Source organism: Diadema setosum, chromosome 3 (assembly GCF_964275005.1).
Source record: "Diadema setosum chromosome 3, eeDiaSeto1, whole genome shotgun sequence".
Lineage (NCBI taxonomy): Eukaryota > Metazoa > Echinodermata > Echinoidea > Diadematoida > Diadematidae > Diadema > Diadema setosum.
The window spans coordinates 39,022,061-39,048,027 of record NC_092687.1 but is presented as its reverse complement, the minus strand read 5'-3'; the positions used below and the strand labels follow the sequence as shown (position 1 = coordinate 39,048,027).

Below are 25,967 nucleotides of genomic sequence, written 5' to 3'. Positions count from 1 at the left end.
AACTCGGAGAGCTTCACTAATCACCCTCCACGTACTCTTGGTATCATTTTTGTAAAGATCAAACTGCTTTGTGAAATAATTCTTCTTAGCAAGTCTCAGGGAAGTTATAAGAATATTGCGATAACGAACATAATAGGCCTTAATATTTACTCTTCGTATTTTCATTTGGATTCCTCTTGTATTTGCAAAATAAGTTATTATTATGATAAGATTTGGTGACCCAAGGCATTCTTGGTGCATACTCTTTTATAAGCAGAGGAGTGGATTGTCGTAAAGCAATAGTTTCAGCATACTCTCTCAAGTTCACTATTCTGTGAACTTGAGAGAATAATACTTTAACCACGAAGCTAATACACCTGCAGGTCCATGGGGGTCCTTGACCTCTAACCTCTCTCATTCGATTTCTATTTCTCTGAAATATGTGAGATTTGCTACCAGAAATTGCTTGATTTCAAGCAACTCGAATATAGTGTGGAATTAAGAACGCTTATTTATTTATTTATTTATTTATTTATTCAGTTTTCTTTACCCAGGGTAGCCCCATCAGTGGTTTACACACTGTTATCCCAGGGGGCCCTGCAACAGAATGACAAAACACAACAGTTCAACAAACACAAAATAACAAAACAAGGACATTCCTTTTTACATCATAACATCAACACAATATCAATACTCTATATAAATGAAGAAATGCAAAATTAATCCTTGGCGATAATAATACACAAACTCATATTATTTGAGAAAAAAAAATACCTTAACGTTAAACAGGAATATCAGAAATACCCGAATTCTACCCCAAGTGAGATATGTATGCTTGATGCATATTATGTAGGCCTATGTCTTTTCGCGAACAGCATTCCTCCCCTGCATAATATCCTACATCTTCTATATACTTCAGAATGTTCTTTATGCTTTTTCTTTTTCACCCTATCATTTGTATATCCATAAATTTCATTTGTCATATTTTGTAATATTGACAAATATATTACTTATATTTTACTTGATGTGAAAAATTTGTGCTTACAAACTCTGTTCAGGAGAATGAATGAATGAATGAATTATTCTATAACGTAGGTTTTATCCAATATCTGTGGAAATTTCACGTTGAAGAGAGGGCGGCATGTACAATGCATGCCATTTTGGATAAAGTGAATGACGTACGCTTTTTGGCTTCTGTTTACTCTTTCTTAATTTGTATTAATCTAGTCATTTATGTATCCAATTCTGTTATTTTATGCCATATTGTACATTTATTTATTTATTTATTTATTCATTCCTTCATTTATTTGTTTATTAATATCTATTTACTATCATTATTATTCATTTTTCCATATTCATTTGTTCATTCATTTATTTATTCATTCATTCAATTGATTGTTTCCACCCTATTCATATTCATTCCTTTATTCATTCATAAATGGGCGGGGTGTTTCGTTGTGTTTACCTCTCTTCCATTCATGTGCAGTGCGTGCGAATGCGGCACCCTTCACGTAGCGTAGTAAAGGCCAACGACAGATCGTGCGCGTCGTCCCCAGGGTCGTTGTCTCGATGTCAAAGGTCAAGGGGTTACAGCAATCATCCCAGTGCTCCACATGTGTGGAGGCATGATCACATGCATAGAAACCACATCACACAAAGCGCCTGCCCGCCCACCATACACAGCTAGGTCACCGCACATCATCATGGCCGTTATTCCAGAGCCTCTCATCCACTTATTCGCAACTCTTGGGCTATTCACGACGATCTACGCCTCGACAAAAGTTTTTCTTTCAATTCTGAGAAATGTGAACACCTTTTTCTTGGCCGGTCCATTGGGCTTGGGGACTAACCCTGCTCGTCAGGGGAAATGGGCAGGTAATTAAGATTGTTGACCGACATTACCGATTAAACATAGGCGGTTAGGCCTACACATCTGATACAAGTCGGCTATAGCCTACAAGTCTGTCTAACAAAAGTTAATTCCAATGTCATCATTATAAATCAATAAATGAGAAGTTTTCCGCGGAATTTAATAGACAGACTTGTCGGTCAAGTAAGATTGGTAATCATGCACTTTATTTAGGGCCCTCAGCTGTAGGCTGTATTATCGCATATCGGTGCAAGATTTTACCCTAATCGAACAGTGCATGCAAATGCAAGTAGACACTCCATTCTAGGCCATACATTCATGGAGCCAAACCCTATTACCGTTTCGGTGGTAGCTCCATGATTCTACCTGCCGCCGCGCCGTAGCCCCAAGCACCGTAGTAATATCATATTCATAGTGGGCCGGGTCGACAGAGCAGAATGTGCATGTCAGTTCGGGAAACCCACTCACAAGGGGGGCCCCTCCTTATAAGTAACCCGTCCCCCTTATAAGTAACCCCGTCCCCCTTATAAGTAACCCCCGGGGCACCCCTTATAAGGAGTCTCCACGCTTTTTTGCAATGCTACGCGAAAATGAAAGGACTGCGGCAATTCGCTTGATTATGTCCATAAAGCTTCACAAGTTTCCTAGTTACTCACGAAATTTGAGCAAAATCGGTTTGAGGCATCATATCTAAAATCATGGATTTAAATGCGATGTCAAACGACCCATGCGAATGCTGAAATGCGAGCGATTACTGGCGTGAGTGTCGCCAGGCGCGGCGGCGCGGCAATGTTTGAGTGCAGACGCGGCGACTGACCTCCGTACTCAGTCGCCACGTCTGCACTCAAGCATTGCCGCGCCGCCGCGCCTGGCGACACTCACGCCAGTAATCGCTCGCATTTCAGCATTCGCATGGGTCGTTTGACATCGCATTTAAATCCATGATTTTAGATATGATGCCTCAAACCGATTTTGCTCAAATTTCGTGAGTAACTAGGAAACTTGTGAAGCTTTATGGACATAATCAAGCGAATTGCCGCAGTCCTTTCATTTTCGCGTTGCATTGCAAAACAGCGTGGAGACTCCTTATAAGGGGTGCCCCGGGGGTTACTTATAAGGGGGACGGGGTTACTTATAAGGGGGACGGGTTACTTATAAGGAGGGGCCCCCCTTGTGAGTGGGTTTCCCGAACTGATGTGCATATGTCAGTCAATGTCTTGCCTAACGTTTGATGAGTTGTTACCAGGATTAAATGGCTTTTACCTCGGTAACAATGGAAGAAAAAAAAAACAATAAAAATTAACAAAACAAATCAGTGAAGTATAGATGTCTAACTTCTTAATGGTTTACAAGGGTCTAACTACACGCAGCCGCTGTCGCGAAGCGACGCGGCTGCACCTGTATTCCTTCGCAGACGTTGTCATTTTTCAGTGTGGTTGTGCGACTCCTTCATGAATATCTTTATTAATCATGGAAAACTGAAAGGAATTATCGTAATCTATGATAATCATTCAATAATCGGTATGCGATTTTTTTGTTTAATTACGTCAAAAACTCACCGAAATCTGTGGCTGAAATCAGGTCTGTAAACGTCCTTATTGCTTCACTCCTCATCTGCGTGTTATTTGAATGGCATTCACTCTCGTATACTACAACGTACAACGTAGGTAGTCGGAGAGCTAGAGGGCGCCTCTCCGACTACCTACGTTGTACGTTGTAGTATACAAGAGTGAATGCCATTCATAATAACACGCAGATGAGGAGTGAAGCAATAAGGACGTTTACAGACCTGATTTCAGCCACAGATTTCGGTGAGTTTTTGACGTAATTAAACAAAAAAATCGCATACCGATTATTGAATGATTATCATAGATTATGATAATTCCTTGTATTTTAGTTTTCCACGATTAATAAAGATATTCATGAAGGAGTCGCACAACCACACTGAAAAATGACAACGTCTGCGAAGGAATAGAGGTGCAGCCGCTGTCTCTACAGCGGCTGCGTGAGCTAACAAGGGTCTAGATTAAAATTAGGTCTTAAACCTTACTTTTGACAAATATTCATATAAAAGACTAACATAAGAGTAAGATTGCATTTGTCTCTACTATACTAGCTAGCCGGTTAGCCCGACTAGACACCATCATGCAGAGCACGGCGCCACCGTCGCGTTTTTCCAGCGACTGTACAGATTGTTCCCTAAACTTTAATGCCTGAATGTAGCATAGATTCTAGTTCATGTTTTTCTTCGTCACAAAGCGATGGGTGTGGGACTAAAGAACCAATTCCAGCCCGGGAAACTGGCTCACGAGGAGGGATCCTTACGAGCAAGAGCCCCCGCCACAAGCGCGTTTCCCGGACTGAATACAACTCCACATTGACTATCCTGTTCTGTCCTGTGAAAGACTGTCTGATCATTTACTGGTGTTGTATTCAGAGCTATATCTAATACTAACGTTAGAGCTCATGCACATAAGTTTGATCTCTGGTTCAAAGTTGAGTGCAGAACTTCCGCATGAATTATTTCATTGTTTGTTTGTTTTTTTACTACAGTTGTGACTGGTGCTACTGATGGTATTGGAAAAGCATATGCAGAACAGGTAGATCCTAACGTTGTTAGAGTCTTAAAGGGAAGGTAAACCCAAAAAGCAATGTGGATTGAGTGAAAGCAGTAACATTAGTAGAACACATCAGTGAAAGTTTGAGGAAAATCGGACAATCGATGCAGAAGTTATGAATTTTTAAAGTTTTGGTGTTGAAACAGCTGGATGAGGAGACTACTAGAGAATATGACGTACATTGTATGAGTGGACAACAATACAAAGAAAATATAAAGGAAATTCAACAAAAATTCATTTTTCTAGAATTATGAAAGAGCAATGGACCAACCTCTTTCAGAAAGCAGGGGGAATAATTGCTACCCCTAGCATTTGTCAATATCAAGTTGATGGAATTTGTAATTTTCATGAAAAATGGAATTTTGTAGAATTTTCTTGGTATTGTTGTCCACTCATACGTCATAACCTCTAGTAGTCTCCTCGTCCAGCGGTTCCAACACCAAAACTTTAAAAATTCATAACTTTTGCATCGATTGTCCGATTTTCTTCAAACTTTCACTGATGTGTTCTACTAATGTTGCTGCTTTCACTCAATCCACATTGCTCTTGGGGTTTATCTTCCCTTTAAGTAAAGTCTCATGGGGCTGAGAGAACAGTCCCATTCTTATTCTGTCCCACAATCATTAAATTGGATGCTACACTTGTGTAGTTGTGGCATCATGGTGCTTGCCAGTTATATGACAGCATGCATACCAAAACACGATCTTCTCAGAAAAGAATATTTAAGAATAAAAATGACTCTTAAAGTTTTATTTGTGTTATGTTAATGTTATGTGAAATAATTGTATGGTAGCCCTACTACATATCGACCACCCTTATTGAAACCGACCGCGTATAATTCGCGCACAGAACACTTAGTACGCACTTCTCTGCGCGCAAAGCACATAAAAATGGATTGGCTTTGAATGTAGATTAGGATGGTGTGGGAAAACGCGATAATTCACTGTTCATTAATGGTTTTAATCAAGGACCAAATTTCGAATGAATATTTTCACCGAATCGTAATGACAGCACAATGTAATGTCTATGGAGGTTTCTAATAGGCTTCTAAAAAGCTTCGTACAACACGGTGTTCAATGCAACTCGGTTTACGTGCATTGTCAATGCAAAATCAGCGGTCGATCCTAAAAACGCGATTTACCGCGGGGAGCTGAAACGAGGCCACGCAAGTTCGTCGGCGATATTTTTGCACTGAAACTTTGAATCGAAAAGGGAACAACGGCATTTGATAGAGCTGGATTTTCTCAATCACGTAGGTCAAGTTTTTTACGTGAATTTCAGTGTTAAATATTCTTATCAAGCAAATAAACATTAGGCGGTCGATTAGTAGTAGGTCCAACCCTACAAAGCTCAAATAATGTTAATTCACAACTCTGCTCATTATTCACTGTCTTTCAATCCATGAACAACCAACTTGGCATTGGAAATCCTAAATGCCATTGAAGGCAGATCAACTTTGTGCACCAACTAGAACATTTTCTATGCTTTTCCTTTCTTACTATTAGGTGTCTGTATTCATAGAGTTTTTCTTATTTTATTTTTATAGTTGAAATGTCCTAAAAATATTCTCTCTTTATAGTGGTGACTGAAAACACTGCAATAGAAAATGGCTCTTGGTAACTATAATGAGGGTTTTGTTTTTTTTTCATTTCATTTTGTTTTGTTTTTTGTTTTGTTTTGTTTTTTTAATGCCTGTCATTTTTTTTTTTGATAACTATATTGCACTTGAATTGTTGTGTTTGCCTTTGCATAACTTTGTTTTTTATGGTTCATTGCAGCTTGCCTCAAAGGGAATGAGTATTTTTCTTATGAGTCGGTCAGCGGACAAGCTGAAGGATGTGGCTACTCAGATAGGTAAGGCTCTGAGGGGTCAAATATGTCTGTGGGAGAACCATGTTTAACCTGTTGAGGACGGTTTGATTTTGCTTCAACATGCATTTCCCATAGACACCTGCGCGAGTATACTCGGGACTCGTCCTCAACAGGTTAATAGTACAGGTACCTATAAGGCTATATATGAAGGACCTAAAGTCTAAAGACCCCTGAAAATTACCTTGTTTCATATTTTTTCTCATTCTGTAGGATGCAAAAAGAAGAAAAAATACAGTCAAATTTGTCTTTGATTAACAGACATAACCTACGAGTGTATAATGTAAACCCCTTATCACTAATGTGTTGCTACAGTTTTCCTGTGTGATACTGAGGCACTTTACCACACTTAAATGGGCTAGGGATCTTTATAACAATTGGGTCAGATCTAGAGGGATTAACTGAACTCTAATGAAAGAACATGGCGAGTTAAGCTTAGGGCACTGGCACAAAAATGTTCCAGTCACTTGAAAGTCACTTGAAAGGACTTCAGTGCAATTTTATATTCACCACATATTTAATGAGGCTAATTTTTTTTGTCGCCCATGGACAATTACCCCATACTCTTTCCCAAACCCTAACTCAAACTGTAACCCTAATCCTTACTGTATTCTTATCACTAACAAGTATTTAACCAAAGGGGGGGGGGGGGGGGGGGAATTGTCCACAGGGTGAGGGGCTTGGTAATTTCCTAGGTATTACCATACAGTATATATCTGCACCTGGAAGTGAACGCAGGAAGATAAATGTGTCTGGTTTGCTCATTCGCAGGAGAGAAATACAACGTTGAGACGAAGACCCTGGCCGTCGACTTCTGCGGCAACGTCGACATTTACGGGAGGATCAAGGAAGCCCTGGCTGGACTCGAGATTGGCGTCCTCGTCAACAACGTTGGGATGTCGTACAGCTTTCCGCAGTTTCTCACAGAGATTGAGGATGTGGAGAAGGTACATATTACTGTATGTGTGGGACTACAGTGAGACTGGGTGAATGGGTCTGAATGTATTGCTCCAGAGGTTTTTGGGTCAGGGCTATTTATAGCTCTGCTGCTTGTATGATGGAATTCTTAACCCATCACACCCCGAGGCAATTCTGCTAGAGAGATTATCCCAGTATAGTCAGTGCTATCATTGGCACCTGCCAGATTTTTAGCATTGTTCGTAAATTTGTGTTATTTTGAATCCAAACCCTGCTTTTCACAAGTAGGGTCTTAAAATGTGTGTATGATATGAAAGAAAATGAAGTCATGAAATTTCAGCATGAGGACCGTTTTGTGTTAAAATTGTAGCAAATAATGTTGAGGTGGGCTATTTCAATGGCTCTATCGGAAGAGATACTGAAAGTATTATACCCACTGTAATTTGTGTTCTTATTAACATTTTTTTTTTTCTGCAGTTTCTGCCGAACATCATCAACATTAACTGTCTCACCGTGGTTATGGTAAGATTTTCTGAGTTTGTGGATGTCTTTAATAGCTTGTGTCATAGATGCAGGGGTGTTACAATACAACTCATCCTTTTTTACGAATGCTGAAAGTCTCTTTCATGTAACAGTTGGTAGGTAGAACAGGCAATGTTTCAGCAGTGGTTCAGCAGTCTCTCCATAATGCTAGATGATATTAGTAGGACCCTTTGGTAGAGCAGTGCTACCATGAAGAGGATAGCCTTGATAGTAAAATAAATTGTAAATATTTTTGATAGTGACTGTAATGATAATAATAATAATGATGATGATGATGATAATAATAATAATGATAATAATAATGGTGATAATAATAACAATAATAATAATACTGATATTATTATTATTTTTTGGGGGGGTAATTATCATCATCATCATAGGAGGATTGATAATGACCCTTTTCCCTTTGCATTATAATCATTTAGTACAGTTGAACCTCTCGTATCCGGACAAGTCGGGACCGGGGCTCATCCGGATAAGGGATTTGGCCGGATACGGGAGACTCAATGCTTTATACATTTACATACATACACATGTACTGATGTAGCCCATTGTAGTACCACATGTAGTAATGTGTATGCTGCAACCTTTTCATTGTTACACTCAGTAACAGACCCCAAAATAGAGGTTCGTGTTTGCAAGCATGAAATCATTTTTCTTTTATAAATTCTTGGGATGATTTACCTAAATAATTATTAAGAAATGTATCAAGTATATGTAATTCATGTGTGTTTGTGTAGGAGTTCTCAAGGAGTTTCTTAAAAAAAGATAAAAAAATCATGGCGAGATTGCGTCCGGATAATAGAGAGATCCGGATAAAGGGAGGCCGGATAATAGAGGTTCAACTGTAGTAGTTGTAGTAGAAGTGTTTGTTCTCCTCCTTCATTTATGAAATGTCTATAATTTCTTACAGAGATTCCACGTCTCCTACTTTCACCCACTGTCCGAGTTCTGTCACATGCTGTATGTTCCATAGCCCATTGAGGACGAGTCCCGAGTATACTCGTGCAGGGGTCTATGGGAAATGCATGTTGTAGCAAAATCAGCCTGTCCTCAATGGGCTTTAAAAAAAAAAGAGCACCAGAGAGCATCCGTAACACTAGAAAATCCATGCCTCCTATATGATCCCAGGACCCCAACCACAATTTACTTCGTACTTGCGATTGTGCCCCATACGCACACAACATGGTGGGCATGTTTACACGACCGCAGAGTCTCCTGTTTGCTAGGGGGTCTGTTGCGACACGGATTGTCGCCCCTACACGGATTGTCGCCCCTACACGGATTGTCGCCTGGCGACAATCCGTGACGCTTGTGCAGTTCCCAGTTTTTGACCTCGAAGGCGACAATCCGTGCTGGCAAAAAATTTGTTGCGACACAGATTGTCACCCCGTCACGGATTGTCGCCCCGGGCTCGGGGTGGTTCCTCCGGTGTTAAGCTTTGGTGGGATGGGTATGACTGGTAAGTTATGCGTATGTGTGTGTGTGTGTGTGTGTGTGTGTGTGTGTATTGTGAGCTGCATGATATATGATGTGTATGATTTGTTGTGTGTGTGTGTGTGTGTGTTTGTGTGTGTGTTTGGAGTATAATAATACAATATGTAGAAACTGTGCATGTGTAGTGGTTACATAGTGGTAGTGGTTTGTTTGTCATACGTGTGCCTGTATGTTTACGTGTGTATGTGGAATATAGTGGCGCTACTGTGGCAATACAAACGCCTTCAGAGTGTATGAGTACGTGTTTAAAGAATTCACACCAGCGTTGATCTAAAAATAGTATGGGTGTGTCAACCAAATATCAGCGGTGAGGCGGCTAGGCGAGAGAGAGACCGAGAGAAAATACATACGAGGGAGGTACCCTCCCCAAATGTTATTTGTCTTTGTTCATTTTTTCACTGCAGACATTTTCTTCCATCAGTCTTATAAACTAGAACGTCCATACCACTATTCTTTGTCCCAGAATAGGTTTGGCATGCTTTATGCTTGAGCGAATAATTTCCACACGCCGTAAAAAATTTGTCAATCGTTACTTGATTAATTAGCACAAACGAACTGCCATTGCACACCGCTAATACATACGTAATACAAACAAACACCAACAAACACTCAAACAAACCTCGTAATGCAAACAAACCAACTCAACACTTTTTTCCTTGATATTTATTGATTTCATTCAAATCATTCATAAATCGACCCATTCTGGGTGCAACATGAACAAAAAAAGTTACAAATGGCAATTCGAAACAAAAGCAAATCCATGTGTCAATTTATACCACAAATAATCTCACTTCAACATAGATAACTCGATTATAGACCAACCCTACTAATAATTTTTTCACGAGAAAGTTTTGACATGTATAGGGCCCTACCAAACCTATTCCTTGAATATATTGGTTTGGATCATGTAACACCTTCTTACTTAAAAGGGCATATACATAAAAAAACAACAACACACAAATATATTACACAAATCTAGAATGAAATCAGTCATAAAAAAACCCACCACCCCCTCCCCTCCCAAACCGAAACAAATCTAGGGCCTGCATCATTCTAAATATCAAATCCTATATACCAACATCCTTCATACCATTTATAACTATCCTTCTTCAAATCCAATCCCCAACCCACCAACCCCAGATTAAACAAAACCTAAATCATCCCACACCCACATTCACCGACCCAAATACATACATACACACACACACACACACACACCACACACGAAGGTTCGTTATTCCGAAGTTTCGTTTTTTTCCGAGGCTTCATTTATCCGAAACACACAATTCCCTATACCTAGTGGTTCGTTGATCCAAAAATGAAATTCGGAATAAAGAACCTTCGGAATAATGACCCTTCGGACGAATGAGCCTTCGGACGAATGAGCCTTCAGAATAACAAACTTTTGCAATAACGAAATGTAACCCCCTTCCCACATACCGACGCACACCCGAACCGATACCACATCCTTCCTGATGAAACGATTTCCCAATGTTGATAAATAAGACTTAATGGATCGTATGCAGAAAAGCAGCATCCGCCCGCACGCAAGCTCCACTCCGAATTCATGTACAAATCTGCCAAACAAACTCATCAAATTCAAAGCTGCTGATAAAATCAATATCAATGTTTATGCCAGCAACAGCTTACTAGGTATCCCTCCCCACGCGCAGCTAAAAAACACATACGCAAAAAACTGACATAATAAACACATTCTTCCATCACACACACACACGCACAAACGGACACTAAATTATCATGTGCACGCGCACATACACACTTCCTTGAAACCTCACCATGAGTTTTTACATGGCATGTTTGCATGGATGTAGCCATGTAAGTTATGTGTTAGTATTTCAATGATAATGTCCAGAACGATATTACCCAGCAAAATGTGCTTCGAGGGCGGGCGACAATCCGTGCCGCCAGCCCCCTACACGGATTGTCGCCAGGCGACAATCCGTGTAGGGGGCGACAATCCGTGCCGCCAACGCCCATCACGGATTGTCGCCCCGAGCAGGAGGCGACAATCCGTGTATGGGCGACAATCCGTGTCACAACAGGGTCCATGCGGCAGGAGAATCTTACGTTTAGGAAATACTTGGGATTGGAGTCTCTGCTACTAACATTTGTGTGATTATTTTTTGTTGTCATCGTGATCGGAGTTAACCAATTGCAGCCTTGCTTACACTGTGCAAACTATGTCCATATCATTTTTGCAGATGAGTTACTTGGTTCTGCCCAGCATGATAGAAAGGTAGGTATGCATAACATTAATTAAAAAAAAAAAAAAGAATACGGTACATCAATAGATTTGGTGAAAAGTGGACAGGTGGCTAGGCAGGCATTTATTTTCCAGCAATGAGCAGACATTTTGAATGGAGATTAGATTAAGTAAACAGTCTCCATAACTTTTGAACTGGAACACTGTTTGACCTCTATGTAACTATGCATTACAAATTTGACTCTTTTCCCCAACCCCACCCCCAAAAAAGAGAGGCAAACAGTAGTAAAAGATTACCAGACATAATTGTTAAATTCCGTTTGTGCCAGCCATTTACTGAACACTTTTGCATTAACTCTTTATGTGCCATGTTCACACGTCCGACTCAGTCGACTGCGCACCAACTCCGCATATATTCTGCTCAAACCCACAAACCCGCCCAAACCGATCGATAAATCGCCAAATGTCGCAGTACAATGAAAGCTTTTCTTGCACTTCCGTTTGTCTCACATAGAGCTTGCATTTTGTGTGTTGATTGACTATCAAGCTGTGTTTCCCAATAGATTTGCGCGTAAATTCTAAGTTTCTTGCACCGTTTTATTTGCAAATGTCATGCCTTTTCATTAATGTAGCTACTGATCCTATCAAGAAAAACAATCATCGATTTGTCTTGCAAATTTCCATCAAAGCAAAGCTTGGCATTTTCTCTACAACTTTGCTCACTACATGTTCACCTTATTAACGGAAATTGATAAAATCTACATAGATTTGAAAAACATAATGTTTTCTCAAAGCATGACTACGTTGGTGTCTCAGAATAATGTGGCACACAGGGGGTTGCCACCATGGCACATGAAGAGGTGTTAACTGAGGTGTTAACTGAAGCACAACCCAAACAGATCACTCTGTCAGTGATGATAAGCAAGTCCGTGATTTCCAGACATTAGGCAAAGAGGGCGGGAGGTGGAGCATGTGCACAATACTCAAATATCTCTCCATCCTTTGTATTATCAGGACAGTTGTTGATAGAAATAGCATTCATTCTGTAAATTAACAAACAGGATGGAGTCGCTAGCTGCTGTACTTTAAGGTTCAGCGCACACAAGTGACAGCTTTCATACACAGATCAGTGAATGCAAGCGTCCCTGTCCACAGAAATTGAAACAGCTACCAAATCAGAATGGCGCATGGCGCATTAATAGATAACAGTCGAGTAGCTCTCCGCTCTGTATACCCTACAGACCCAAATTGAAAGCTCTCCTTTTATTCAAATACAGTAGCTCACAGGACGTGCATAATGTGAGTTGGAGCAGTAAAAGATTCCGAGCTACTCCAATTCATAATTGCTATTGAAAAGAAATGGCACAAAGAGGGAATGTAGCCTTGTAACAAGCATATTCTCAAAGAGGGGTGCTTTGGCTTTGAAACAGTCCATATGACCCATGACAACTTTATGCTCATGCATGTACCTACCCAAAGGAACAAAAAGTGGAAAGAAAACTTGAAAAATGAAGCATCTATATATGTTGCTATTGAGAAAAGGGGTTTTGAAAAAAGGTTTATTGAAGTGCGCTGAGGCACCGTCTATTGTATAGGGAACAAAGCAAGGCTTCTAAGTGGCATGTTTTCGACACGACACATACATCGTATGTAAGTAGTGTGTGGTGCTTTGCTGGTTTCATTTTCCTTCAAAAAGTAAGAACACAATTACGTTTTTTGATATGAAATGTTTATGGAACTGTATTGCTCGTGAGAATGCTTGGTATGTGCAATTTTCACATTTTAATCCACACATACTGTGTGTTTTTTCATGGATAACTGAGTTAAAAAAAAAAAAACACACACACACACACAGCTTTTGCTTTGATACGTGATCGTAATCATCCATAGAATTTATTATTTTTTTTTTAAGCTACTGTGATACTCCTTCCAGGTGCCTCTCATGGAGTTTCCAGCACCTTTTTTTTTTTCTTTTCTGTTTTTTTTTTTTTTCTTCTTTTAAGGGCTACCACCCTCTAAAGATTAAGACACACTGGTGCAGTCCTAGAAAAAAAAAAAAAAAAAAATTCAGTATTTTTTAGCTGTGCCAAGCTCTCTATGTATTATATTTAACCCATGAAATTCTTTTCCCTCCACACGTTAGGAGAAAGGGTGTCATCATCAATGTCTCCTCGGCGTCGGCCATGAACCCCAGCCCAATGCTGACCGCCTACTCTGCAACCAAGGTAACAACATTCAAGATGTGCTTGTTTGTGGCAGCACAGAGTGGTCAGTTTGAATTCAAAATTTGAAATAAACTTACAGGGCTCAAATTAAGATTTCTGGAGGTCACAGCCATTTTTCAAATGGGCACTGTCAGCTTGGGGCATAGTGGCCTTGGATATCCCAATATTTCAAGGGGCATCTAGGCCAGTCGGTGTCTTGCTGCACTGGGAGGGTTGTTGTTGTTGTTGTTGTTGTTGTTGTTGTTGTTCATTTTCCATCTGTGAAGATGGCAGGATAGCCCATATTCAGCTACACTAAGCTGGTCTTCCATGGGGTCCAGTTGGATGTGGGGTGGGACCACTTCACCGGGTTAGACACCCTGCTCTTTGCGATGAGTGAATGAAGCGGGATCTTTTACGTGCATGAGCTGTGACTCTCTCATACACGGGACCTCTATTTTATGTCCTATCCGAGGGACAGAGTGTTTTGCCTCTTGCTAGAGGGGACGGTATGTTTACACACAACATTGCTCAGTCCAGACTCGGGTTCGAACCCGGGCCGCGTGATCGTGAGGCAGACGCGCTACCGACTGAGCCAACTCACTTAAACCAATCATCCACAATAATGTATGCCTCCGCCGAAAGTGTTGCCCATCCATTTGCCCATTCCATGCTACATCTCCTCCATCTCCTCCTCTTCCCCTTTTATCAAAAGCGACAATCGTGTGCCCATCATCTGTGTTGTAAGCCATGATGAAAAAGAAAAGAAGTGGAAACTGGACTTAAAAAATAATAACTAGAAAAGCACTCGGGGAGAGCACAGACCTCCGCCAACCAGCATACTCATTTTCCAAAATCAAAAACTTTTGTTCACGTCATTGCACGGTACCTTGCTGAAGCAGAGCATGCAGTTTAGTGCGCAAATGTAAACCTCCAGTTTGTGCAGCTTGAACCCCTAGTTTGTTGACCTTTTTATACCACAAGATGAAATATCCTCCAAAATTCCATAAAAATTCCCGCATCACTACCAAAATTTAGTGAGATGTTCCTTGTGTCAATATCAACCTTTTTATGCAGGTTTCATTTCCATCTATACACAACATTTTGAGTTATTTGGCAAACAGACAAACCAACGCTGATGATTACTCAACATCCTCTTTCCGTGGCGGGGATAATAAAATAACTGTTAAATAAAGGCAAAGACAGTAGATGATTTTAAGGTCAATGCTACAAGCTTGTAGGTGCTATCTCAAGACCAGCACTGGCGATGATACAAATTTGAAATCTGTAGGTGCTAGCAGATTGACCTCAAAATTTATGACACAAAGATTATTTCCAGTAGCTAGTGTTGGCCCTGGTGTTGAATGTCGTCTGCAGAATGAAGGTACACTCTTTATGAATTTAATAGCAATTGGCTGACACCAGCATCTCAGAATATTCAAAAGTCTGTCATTTCAAGTTCGGTCTTGATGTTAGCATTGCTATTTTTATGAAAGACCCACATTCATATCCATGGCTGCATGTTGTACAATGGATGTGCATAGTCTATAACAGCTAATGCAATGATTGCTCACAGAACGAATCTTAACACTTCAGACGTGGCTACATGAACCTTAGCCTGGGAGTGAAATTAAGGTTGACATGTTCTTCTCAATCTCGCGATTTCAAATATTTTTTTTTCCTCTTTTCAGGCATTTGTAGACTTTTTCTCCAGGGGCCTCAACACAGAGTATGCGTCCAAAGGAATCATTGTTCAGGTGAGTACACTCATAGTGCTGTAGACAAGGTTTCATTGATGTCATCAAACTATGGCTCAATTCGCTGAGGGGGAAAAAGTGCATGGATGGGAAGGGGGGGAGGGGGGAAGTGCATGGATGGGAAGGGGGGGGGCAAACAGGAAAGCTTTGCATCCCATGTGCCATCATCATGCATAATTTTTTTTTTTCAAATCAAATTTTATTTCTAATATCACATTATTATTTTCAATGCAATCTCAATTCGGAAAACAAAATGAACAATTGTATTATAGCAATACATTTTTTGTAAACATGAATGAAATTGTTTGTTCAAAATAATTTTTTTTTTCTTTTAACTTTTTATTGGATGTAAACCAACCGGTAAACAACATATTTACAATATATACAAAAGGTACACATAAAGTCAATATCGGCAAGGTCAACAAATCACATGCTAAGTATACAGAATATTAATTATACCGAAGTTTCAGCTGTAATTTTATCTGGCCAGCCGGGCAAGCGGGTATGCGGTACACCCACTGCGTGCTAGAGCTGTGCTCTGTGAAAAGACACATGTTGGTTTTTTTTGCCCCTCAGATGACGCGTTTCTTGACGTCATAGAACCTTGTTCTCAAGATATTTGAGAAGTGATAATTGGCTTTTTAATACTTACCATGCACACTCTTTTGTCAAATACTCGGGGATGTTTGTTTGCTTGTGTGATTTTTATGTGCAGATCACGTCTTCAATAGGGGTTTGTGATGTATGTGGTTTGTTTTCTATGTTGTCAAGCCATGTTGATATTTGATTTCAAGAAGGGAAACTAGAGTGCAGATTTCAAATATGTCAACCCTCCTGTCGTAGTGAATGGAAACCACTGTGTGTTCTTAAATGTCTGAGAGTAATAAAAAAAAAAAAAAAAAAGTTTTTCTTTGGTTGTGCAGGTTGCTGGTTGAACACCTACGTAAACACGCAAGCATACACACAGGCATGTACCGGGTATATGAAGGCAAATTTGCATGATTATATAATGACAAGGTTGACTTGTGAATTGTTCCATGTATTGAATTTACAGTACAAAATAAAAGCAAAGAAGATGGTGATTACATTCAATGTACAGCTCACTATTTACTTGGGTTCTCATGGTATTTTGTGCAGTCTGTGCTGCCTTTCTACGTCACTACAAAACTGAGCAAGCTGCGACGTGAGACTATTACCATACCGAGTCCCAAGACGTACGTAAAGAGCGCCCTCCTAACCGTCGGTCTCCAGGATCGCACAAACGGCTGCCTTATGCACAACCTCCAGGTATAATGTTCATTCCTTGTTCGTCGGCATTTGTTTACATGAATGCTAAAATTACAATGAAATTACAATACATGTACAGGTTGATGTGTTGCTTGAAGGTTTGCATGGTGAAGTAAATGAGGGACAAAGGTGTGTGGTAACACTATATACAGGTTGATGTTGTGAATAAAGTGCCATTTAAAGGGATGGTACAGTATTGGTGGAGATGAGAATTGGGCTTTTAACTTTTTGCGAGATACCAAGAAAACACGTATGAAATAGTACATAGCATACCATTCGAAGAGGAATTCAAAGTTTATTTGATGAAAATCAGGTTTGGAATGACTGAAACATCCAAAAACAAAGTAAAACAAAGTGATCGTAAAAAAGTGTGGGTCCCACACTTTATTAGAATTGCTCTGTTTTGGATATCTCAGCCATTTCAAAACCAGTTTTCATCAAATAAACCTTGAATTCCTCATGGAATTACATGCTCTTTCATATTTCATGAGAGGTTTCTCATCATCTCACCAAAACATGCTAGAAACCTGAAATTAGGTCTCAACCAAAACTATATGATCCCTTTAAACTGTACAACGTACATCAGTCACTCTATCAGAATTCCTGAGAATTCCTTCATCAGAAATCCTGACAAATATTTGAAGAGTTTGTTTGCAAAAACCGATAGTCCATTTTTGAAGATTTTGAAGTATGGTATTTGTCATAAAGTACAAAATGATACCTTTTAAATGATATATTGGTCACTACATATAAAGGTAAATTTTTGAAGTTATGGTCAAAAGAAGTGCAAACTTTCTTATTATTCTCTTTATTTTTCTTGACCTTTAATCGCAAATATCTCCATTTGGCAAATATGGACTTATCGTTTTTTGCGAACAAACTCTTCATTTGTTGTATGCACAACCTCCAGGCTTAAACATTGTTCATTTTGTTTATGCATTTTTTACATGAACACAAATATAACAATGAAATGACATGCAAATTGATCTTGTGAATATACATAATTATAAAGCAGTGATTATATTTTGTTCTACCTCTTTTCAGGGGAAAAAAAAAATCAGTAACTTCTTACTTTGGATTTAATAGGACACACAGCACATTTATCATATTTGATGCAATACCTATGTGAGATTTTGATTTTAGGAATATCTATGAACTTTAACAATTCACAAAAGATATACTGCCTATACAGTATGCCCCCCCCCCCCCCAAAAAAAAAAAAAAAATACAATCAGATTTTTGCATTGATATCACCCAATATGATTAAATTGTCTAAATGCTACTTCAGGGTCTTAAAACATAACATCTTATCTCCATTTTGCAGAAAACCCCATTCAATTTGGTTAAGCAGTCACAGAGAAATGTGGATTGTTGTAAAGCATGTTATGAGTCTGATTCTTCAAAGTTAAGCACCTGGATACTCCAGTGTGTGAACACAATAGACAGAACTTGGAGGGAAGAGATTCCCGACGTGCTCTACAAAATTCCTCATTTCTGTTTGACCACTGAAGCAAATTGAATGGGGGTTTCTGTTAGATGTGGGCAATGAGTTATAGTTTGGTATCCTGAAATTGTATTTGGATTGATTCACTATTCTTAAAATTATCATTGCGGAGGGTCCCATTGTAATTTTTTTTTTTTTTTTTTGGGGGGGGGGGTACATACGGTACATCATTCCCTCCCACACCAACTAGTGCCTAACTAAAATGTTGTGATCTCTCTAACTTTTCCAGGCCTATGTGGTTGATTTGGCTCCCGAGTGGCTGCTGAACAGGGTACAGATGTCGCTGCACACCAATATACGTCGCATCAACCTGAAGAAGCTGGAACAGAAGAAGGCTAAATAGAAAGACCGGGACCAGCAGTGAAGGCTTGTCACTACCTTAATAGATAGTGTAGCATTCATTATCCAAGCAGTACAGGGTTGTTAGTGGGAAGATACAATTTGCACTTAATGCCCCATATATCAATGTCATCTTTCTGCAAGCAAAGAATTTGTCAAATTTTGAAGGAATCAAAACTGTGTACTGTATTGCCAGTGTGAACAAATCAGAGCTTGATTTACTATCCTATGTGGTACCAGTGCTAATGCACATGCTTGAGAGAGAAGGTGTTGAAAAAAAAAGAAAAACAAGATGACTTTATTGCAACTGATTAGCAAATTGCCCTTCCTGGATGTAATGTATGCGTGGTATAAACACCTACGTATGATATGTATCACGGGTTCACAATGTAGCTGTGTTACACAGCTATGTTGTTTGTGGGTGTCAGTACTGCAGAGCTGCCTACTAGATTGGGTGTAATGATATGAAACAGTGTGAGTTCTCTTTAACAAATATCGGGTGTTTGCTTTCAGAAACATGACTCAGCATGCATAGTATACACTGCACAGTTTTCCCACTTTTATAGCGAAAGACATGATTTTAATGCCTTCATTTTTTTTTTTTTTTTTCTTGTTGGTATGAATTAAATGCACTTTGCTTCTGGAACCAAACCTTTGTTTGTAGCTTCATTAAGATTAGAAAGGGTCGCATTTTATTCCAAACCGCAGCCTGAAAATGCAAAATGTAATGTGCTGTCGGGATTTGAGCCTTTTCTCTCTCTGTATGGCGATTGTGGCTGTCCTTCTTCACAGCTTGATGAGTCGGTAATGTGTCACCTACCCTGTTTTACTATGGCCTACTAGATTTGTTTAATATTTACACAGTGATTGTGGTGGCAAAGTTTTTGATACAATTTTGATACAAGGAAAGGAAATGGCCAGTCTCAAGGACTTCGCTGTATACAGGAGTCCACTGTAATGTAGCACATCATCTTGAAGGGGGTGATCCGATCAGCCCTAATACACATCAATTTCTGCTTGTGTGTTTTTGATCCCAACTTTGCACCTCCTTGTCGAAATTGTTTTATAAACTTTAGGCCATTTATTCCTCATTGGACTCTGCAATGTAGACCAGGTATTCAGTTTACCTTTCAGTGTTCATGATTTTGAGTTAAAATGTTTACGTGAATACAAATTCAGAGCTCTCTACGCTAAGAATTGAATTAAGCATTGATTTCAAGGTTAAAGAGACTTGTGGTGCTCTCCCTCTATTTTGTAATGTTCGTATAACAAAATACATATAGTTGTACAAAGTGGAAAAATGAGCAAAGAAAATGAGATTCCATCAGGGTTCGAACCCAAGACCTCCAGATTGCTTGCCTGGTGCAGCTCTACTGACTAAGCTATAAAAAGCCCTCGTACAGTGTTCGTCCTAGAAACCCTTGATTCTCAATGCTCGAATGACAAAGAGTGTACACACACTGCTTACGTTTTTAAATTCCGCATATTTGTTCATTGTGATAAATTGTAGATACAGTATGTCAATAAAGAAAAAAACTGGGCCAGTTTGCAAGAAATTTGTGAGATTCAAATTCATCAAATTCTTCCGTCAAGATGTTTCATTGCAACTGATTGACAAATTGCCCTACATCGACGTAAATTTTGTCAGAAATATTTCATGAATTTGAATAATTACGTAGTAACCCTGCATGTTATAAGGATTAGAACCACCACTTGTTGTTGGGCAGAAGCTCTGTGGTCTAGTGGAGATGACACCTGTTCGGAGATCAGGAGGTCGTAGGTTCGAATCCTACTCGAGTATGTAGGACCATCATGGCTACTACTTAAACACTTATCAATTCAGTGCTTACATTGTATTTATGTCGATGTAGGGCAATTTATCAATCAGTTGCAATTTGTGAGATTATCTAATACATGCAGACACTTCTAGGGGTCCAAATTATCTTCTTACAGCAGAGTTAGCCCTTGAAAGGCCTGAGATATCACCTGTATAAGGCACAGGGTTTGCTTGTGTTATATAAAGTCCCAGCGTTCTCTTGTATAAAACTCACTCGCTCCTCAGCTTGTTTTCCCTTGTATTCCCTTCTATGTGGCTTCTGCACATCGTGTTGTTGGCGATGGGTGTCATTGCACGCACAAGACCCAAGAGACTCTTGTGTGAAGAGTACTGTTACAACAAAATATCAATATAACACGTCTGCTGTTTCATTTTGTTTTTCTCCCCCCGCTTGAAATTGTCAGTTTAAATTATTGTTTGCCACCCAGATACATTGTATAACAAACCCTTTGCGGTTAGCAAAAATGTGTTCGTACTAAAGAGTTTGGTGTAATGAGCATCTACTGTAGAGTGATATCAGGACCAAGGTCATTTGTATGCTGGTGCGTCAGTGACTTGGATGTGTTACATCCCACGAGATACAGAGCCAAGGTGAATTTTAGTTAGTGTGCCATTAGTTCCACCAAACAATCCTTAATGATTATGTGATGTGTAGGGCCTACATGTACATGTAGGTGACGCAACATTTCTCTTGCGACAGTTGCAATGTAAGGTTAGGTTAGTGATGGGCTTTTTGGCCTTATACATTGTAGTTCATTGTGAGGATACTAGTGGGGTCATGGATGTCTGTAGGTAGAATTTATGATGTTGGCTTTACCATAGCATGGTAGATATTTGATGGAGCAATTGTCACAGGAGCAAATGTTGTTAAACCATACATGTATCCCTCTTTGGTAATGGGTCATTGCACTGTGTAATCATCTACGCAAAACAAAATGAATTTGGTTTAGGAGCTGCAGTTTTATTTGTTCACCGTGCACTTCCCCATGATTAGGAGTCCCACATGAACACTTGTTGATTATTCTCACTATGATACTTCGAGTGTGATTGTTTACTTCCTTTCTTACAGCTTCTATGATGTGTAGTAGAATCTGTCCACAAACTCCTTACATGTGTCAATAATTTCGTGTCATTGCATAAGGGTTTTAAACAGCATAATATGCAAAGAAACTTCAGATACCGAGGGCGAAAATATATGTACTTTGATGTAATGAAGTTGTTGTTTTGTTTTTTATTTTTTGTTAAAGTTTACTAATTTGTATCGGAAGTTTGAAATCTTTAGTTTTGTTTGTGTTTTGTTTTGTTTTGTTTTGATCAGAGTCCACCCTGTCTGACGTTATACTCAACTATAAGTTTTTGTTAAACATTGGCACTGTGATTAAACATGAAAATTAAAGTGTGATTCTCGTAATGACTTGCGAATTGATTTGACCAATGCGATGATATGAGTAAATCATGACGTGTATCATCTTCCATGAACACCTGTGATTGCATCTTGATACTTCATATGTTTATTTGTGTGTTTGTGATTCTCAGCATTGTTGATGTTTCCTGTAAGGATTGGACACACATTGTATTAATGTCCTGATAGTGTAGCATGGAGATACCATGGAGTGGTAAGGCTGACCCAGCTCGGATAATGTACTAGGTATCTGATTTTGAATATTGAATATAAGTTTGAAAATCCCTATGACGAATTGTGTCAGACTTTATCACTGATCTCTATGTGAGTACATACATAATTTTGTTAGATAAAGATCAAATGAAGAGTTTGTTTGCAAAAACCGATAAGTCCATTTTTTAAGATTTTGAAGTACGGTCTCTGTCATAAAGTACAAAATAATACCTTTTAAATGATATATTGGTCACTACATATAAAGGTACATTTTTGAAGTTATGGTCAAAAGAAGCAAAAATTTTCTGATTATTCTCTTTATTTTTCTTGACTTTTAATCGCAAATATCTCCATTTGGCAAATATGGACTTATTGGTTTTTGCAAACAAACTCTTCAAATGGTTGTAACCAACACTGCAATCCATTCCCCCCTCCCCCCCCCCCCCCCCAAAAAAAAAAAAAAAAATACTGTATAGTAACCTATCACACTCTTGGAAGTTACATTCCTTCGATGTTTGACTCTGGGAGGAGTTAAAGAATTTGTCTGCCTTGCTCACACAGTAATTGATATACCTGTACAGTGTGTTTCTGTGCACATAAATGGCTGTAGGCATGTTTCTGTTGTACGTGTATGTTCCTGTTAAACTAAAAAACTAATGGATTTGTTCATGAATTTCATAGGCTTTATACTGAATTAGACTGATGTGACATCTTCTCAGATGGAAAATGAACAAACATTACATTGATATACCCCACCACTTCATGTAGGATCACACATGTACTACAAGAATGTGCCACCATAAATGAAGTACACGTAGTGCTTTGATCTGTGTGTGTGAGACATTACCTATCATTTTTGTTTCATTTTGTTTTTTGTTTTTTTGCTACCAAATGCTCAGTTTAGAAAGTAAGGTAATAGACAACTAGCACGAGGCATCTTCTTAATCTGCCTGCAATCTCCACAGCCATTTAGACTGTTATGTTCAGGAGTATAATCATAGAATTATAGTACACAAACAAACTCTGTAGAAAAAAAAGAAGATACACTCCTGTCTCCAATACTTGTGTTACAGCTTTGTGTTATTATGAACGTCACTCATCCACATGTAGCAGTTAGAGAAACTCTCACCAACATTAACACTCCTTTGGTTTTAATAAGGTTAAGATTGACTGGTTATAGTATGGGCCCAAACCAGTTTTGCATTGTGAGGTTGATTGGGGAAGACTTGACCTGTACCATATACTTGTGAAAAAGACTATTTCAGGTCAAAAAGACTGGATTTTTTGCTCAATGTTCACTGCACATACACAGTACATTATCATATCATCGCTAGGGTGACAATACCTTGTGTCTCACATTTTGGTGAAAATGACTATTTAGATTAATAGTCAAATAATCGGTTGAGTGATGTCCTGTCCAAATCCTAACTGCCTTACCCCAAAAATGAAGCCACCACGGCATGTCAATGCTTTGGCCGCCATGTTTTTTGGCTGTCCTGAACACTTGACATTTCGTAGCGATGATATGACATCTAACCATGAGTGATGACATCGCTGAACATTTATACATGTATCCCAATTTACTGTTACATTGTCAGTACAAAATTTTCAGACCTTATGCTACACCATTTTGTCCCAGCAAATACAGTAGAAGCAAAAGGAAATCACACAGCTGGTTGAAAAACAAGAAAGGTGTATGCAATGATATTATGCAATGTAGTGACTTGGTAACTCTGTGTATTGCATAGGATCAAACAGTTTATGTCAGCAGTCAAAGTTGTACAAAGTGAATTGGCAAAATATGAAGGAAGCAGCATTTGTATTGAAGACAATTCAACACAATTGTTTTGAAGAAGAGTTTTTAAAGCCCTCAGTGCATGCTCAATTCATACCATGCAACCAATACGTTAGATGAGAAACACACAATAAAAACAAAGGAACTGGTAAATATGAACCAAAGGAAATATATTTCATAGAGTCTTTTTTTACAACAGGCCTATATACAGCATAAATTGATTTTCTACTCTAATCTGCCAGTTACTCAAGCAACATGTTCATTCATTGCTAACCATGACAAGCTTAGCTCCATTCCTGATACATCAAACTCAAAGCATTTATGTACAATGGACATGTGTTTTTTCACTCGATCAGTATGGGCAAGTTTCTTCATAAAGAACATACAAAAACAAAAACATATAATTGATAACACATGATACTGATCCCTATACAACAGATGCCTTCAACATTTCATGGTATTAAAAAAGAAAGGCGTAGTAAAAGTTGATGTACTCTATACTGGACTATTCTGTTTTTATCTTCCTCCATAGTGCTCAGGGATTGTACATTCTTTTATCAACATTTTATCATGATTTCTGTTTGGACTAGATAATTTCACTATGTACGTGACCACTACGGGAGCCCTTAAAGAAAAAATCCACATGACTAACGGACTTTTGCACTATGAACATCTCAGTAAATTGGTTAGGCACAGAGGTATAGAAAAGAATAGTATTTGGGATATGGAATGAGAATGTTTTGAAAACTCAAAATAGTAATAAATCACACAAAATTTGTGACACAATGTTTGAAGGCAAGAAAATAATTGAAGAGCTTGTTCGAAAAGACCGATAAGTCAATTTTTGAAAATTCTGATGTACGGTCTCTGTCATAAAGTACAAAATAATACCTTTTAAATGACATATTGGTCACTACGTATAAAGGTACATTTTTGAAGTTATGGTCAAAAGAAGCAAAAATTTTCTTATTATTCTCTTTATTTTTCTTGACCTTAAATCGCAAATATCTCCATTTGGCAAATATGGACTTATCGGTTTTTGCAAACAAACTCTTCAATCGTCTAAGCAAGAATCAGTTACAACGTGTTCCATATGACATGATTCTACTGAGCGGTTACACTCCATCTATTATTATCATAGTAGTAGTGATAGCAATAATGATAATCAATGACTATTATAAAATACTAGTAATAATGATTATAATGAATAATAATAATAATAATAATAATAATAATAATAATAATAATAATAATAATAATAATAAGATTAATAATTATTATAATAATACTAATAATAATAATAAGATTAATAATTATTACTTTTATCATTATTAATATTATTATTGTTGGTGGTGGTGTTTTTGTTATTATCATTATCATTATTATCATGATTACACTATTATTATTATTACAATAATAATGACATTTATAATAATATTCAATAACAAGGCTGAAGAAAAGAAAACTGAGAAAGCGAGACAAAATGACTGTGATCAACGCTGCCCAAGACAACCACTCACTGTCAACGAACGCTCTAAAAACCCAACAAGGTACAGAAGAAATATGTGAATCCACACGGAGGATATGCCGAAAAATGATGAAAATGATTAAATGCCAAATTATTAGTCTCATATCCGGCCAAATTGCTATGGGTATCGGTCCATGCAGACACAGCCGGACAACTGAAAGTGAACATTAGGTTATGAGGTTAAGTGTAGTGAAACAACGAATTACAACCTTACTGTACATGCTGTATATTTTGCGAGCATACCACATATCTCGAGTTGGGACTTTTTAAGAGTTTATGATTTTGTGAGCAGCAACTGGGAACCAAATGAAAGAATGAGAAATAGGTGCATACACAGCTGTACAGTGGAAACTCTGTATAATGAGATCCTTGGGCCCAAGGCAATTTGTTCTTCATGTAAGATAATATGTTATATCAGTAGTTAATAAACAATACAAAACAAAGGAAAGACATTCATTTGGACCCTAGAAATTAGTTTTTCAAATACATGAAATTCTTCCGTCGAGATGTTTTTCATTGCAAATGACTGACAAATTGCCCTACACACATTGACTAAATAAACACCGAGTTGGTCCGTGTTTTA

At 38.5% G+C, this 25,967-nt stretch overlaps 1 protein-coding gene across 1 annotated transcript; it reads left to right on the top strand.

Moving 5' to 3' along the window:
* Positions 1 to 1,681: 1,681 nt before the first annotated feature.
* Positions 1,682 to 19,170, top strand: LOC140226585 (very-long-chain 3-oxoacyl-CoA reductase-B-like). The gene is made up of 10 exons (XM_072307039.1): positions 1,682 to 1,854; positions 4,403 to 4,449; positions 6,246 to 6,321; positions 7,108 to 7,283; positions 7,732 to 7,776; positions 11,517 to 11,551; positions 13,662 to 13,743; positions 15,414 to 15,479; positions 16,617 to 16,766; positions 18,500 to 19,170. Exons 1-10 carry the CDS (start codon positions 1,683 to 1,685, stop codon positions 18,611 to 18,613), a joined length of 963 nt encoding a protein of 320 aa, XP_072163140.1. The 5' UTR covers position 1,682; the 3' UTR covers positions 18,614 to 19,170.
* The last annotated feature ends 6,797 nt before the right edge of the window (positions 19,171 to 25,967 follow it).

Excerpts from the sequence above, each read along its gene's own strand:
- LOC140226585 (XM_072307039.1), top strand. The coding sequence starts at position 1,683 with ATGGCCGTTATTCCAGAGCCTCTCATCCACTTATTCGCAACTCTTGGG. Across the intron at positions 6,322-7,107 it reads GGATGTGGCTACTCAGATAG|GAGAGAAATACAACGTTGAG; the intron begins GTAAGGCTCTGA and ends GCTCATTCGCAG. Across the intron at positions 7,284-7,731 it reads AGATTGAGGATGTGGAGAAG|TTTCTGCCGAACATCATCAA; the intron begins GTACATATTACT and ends TTTTTTCTGCAG.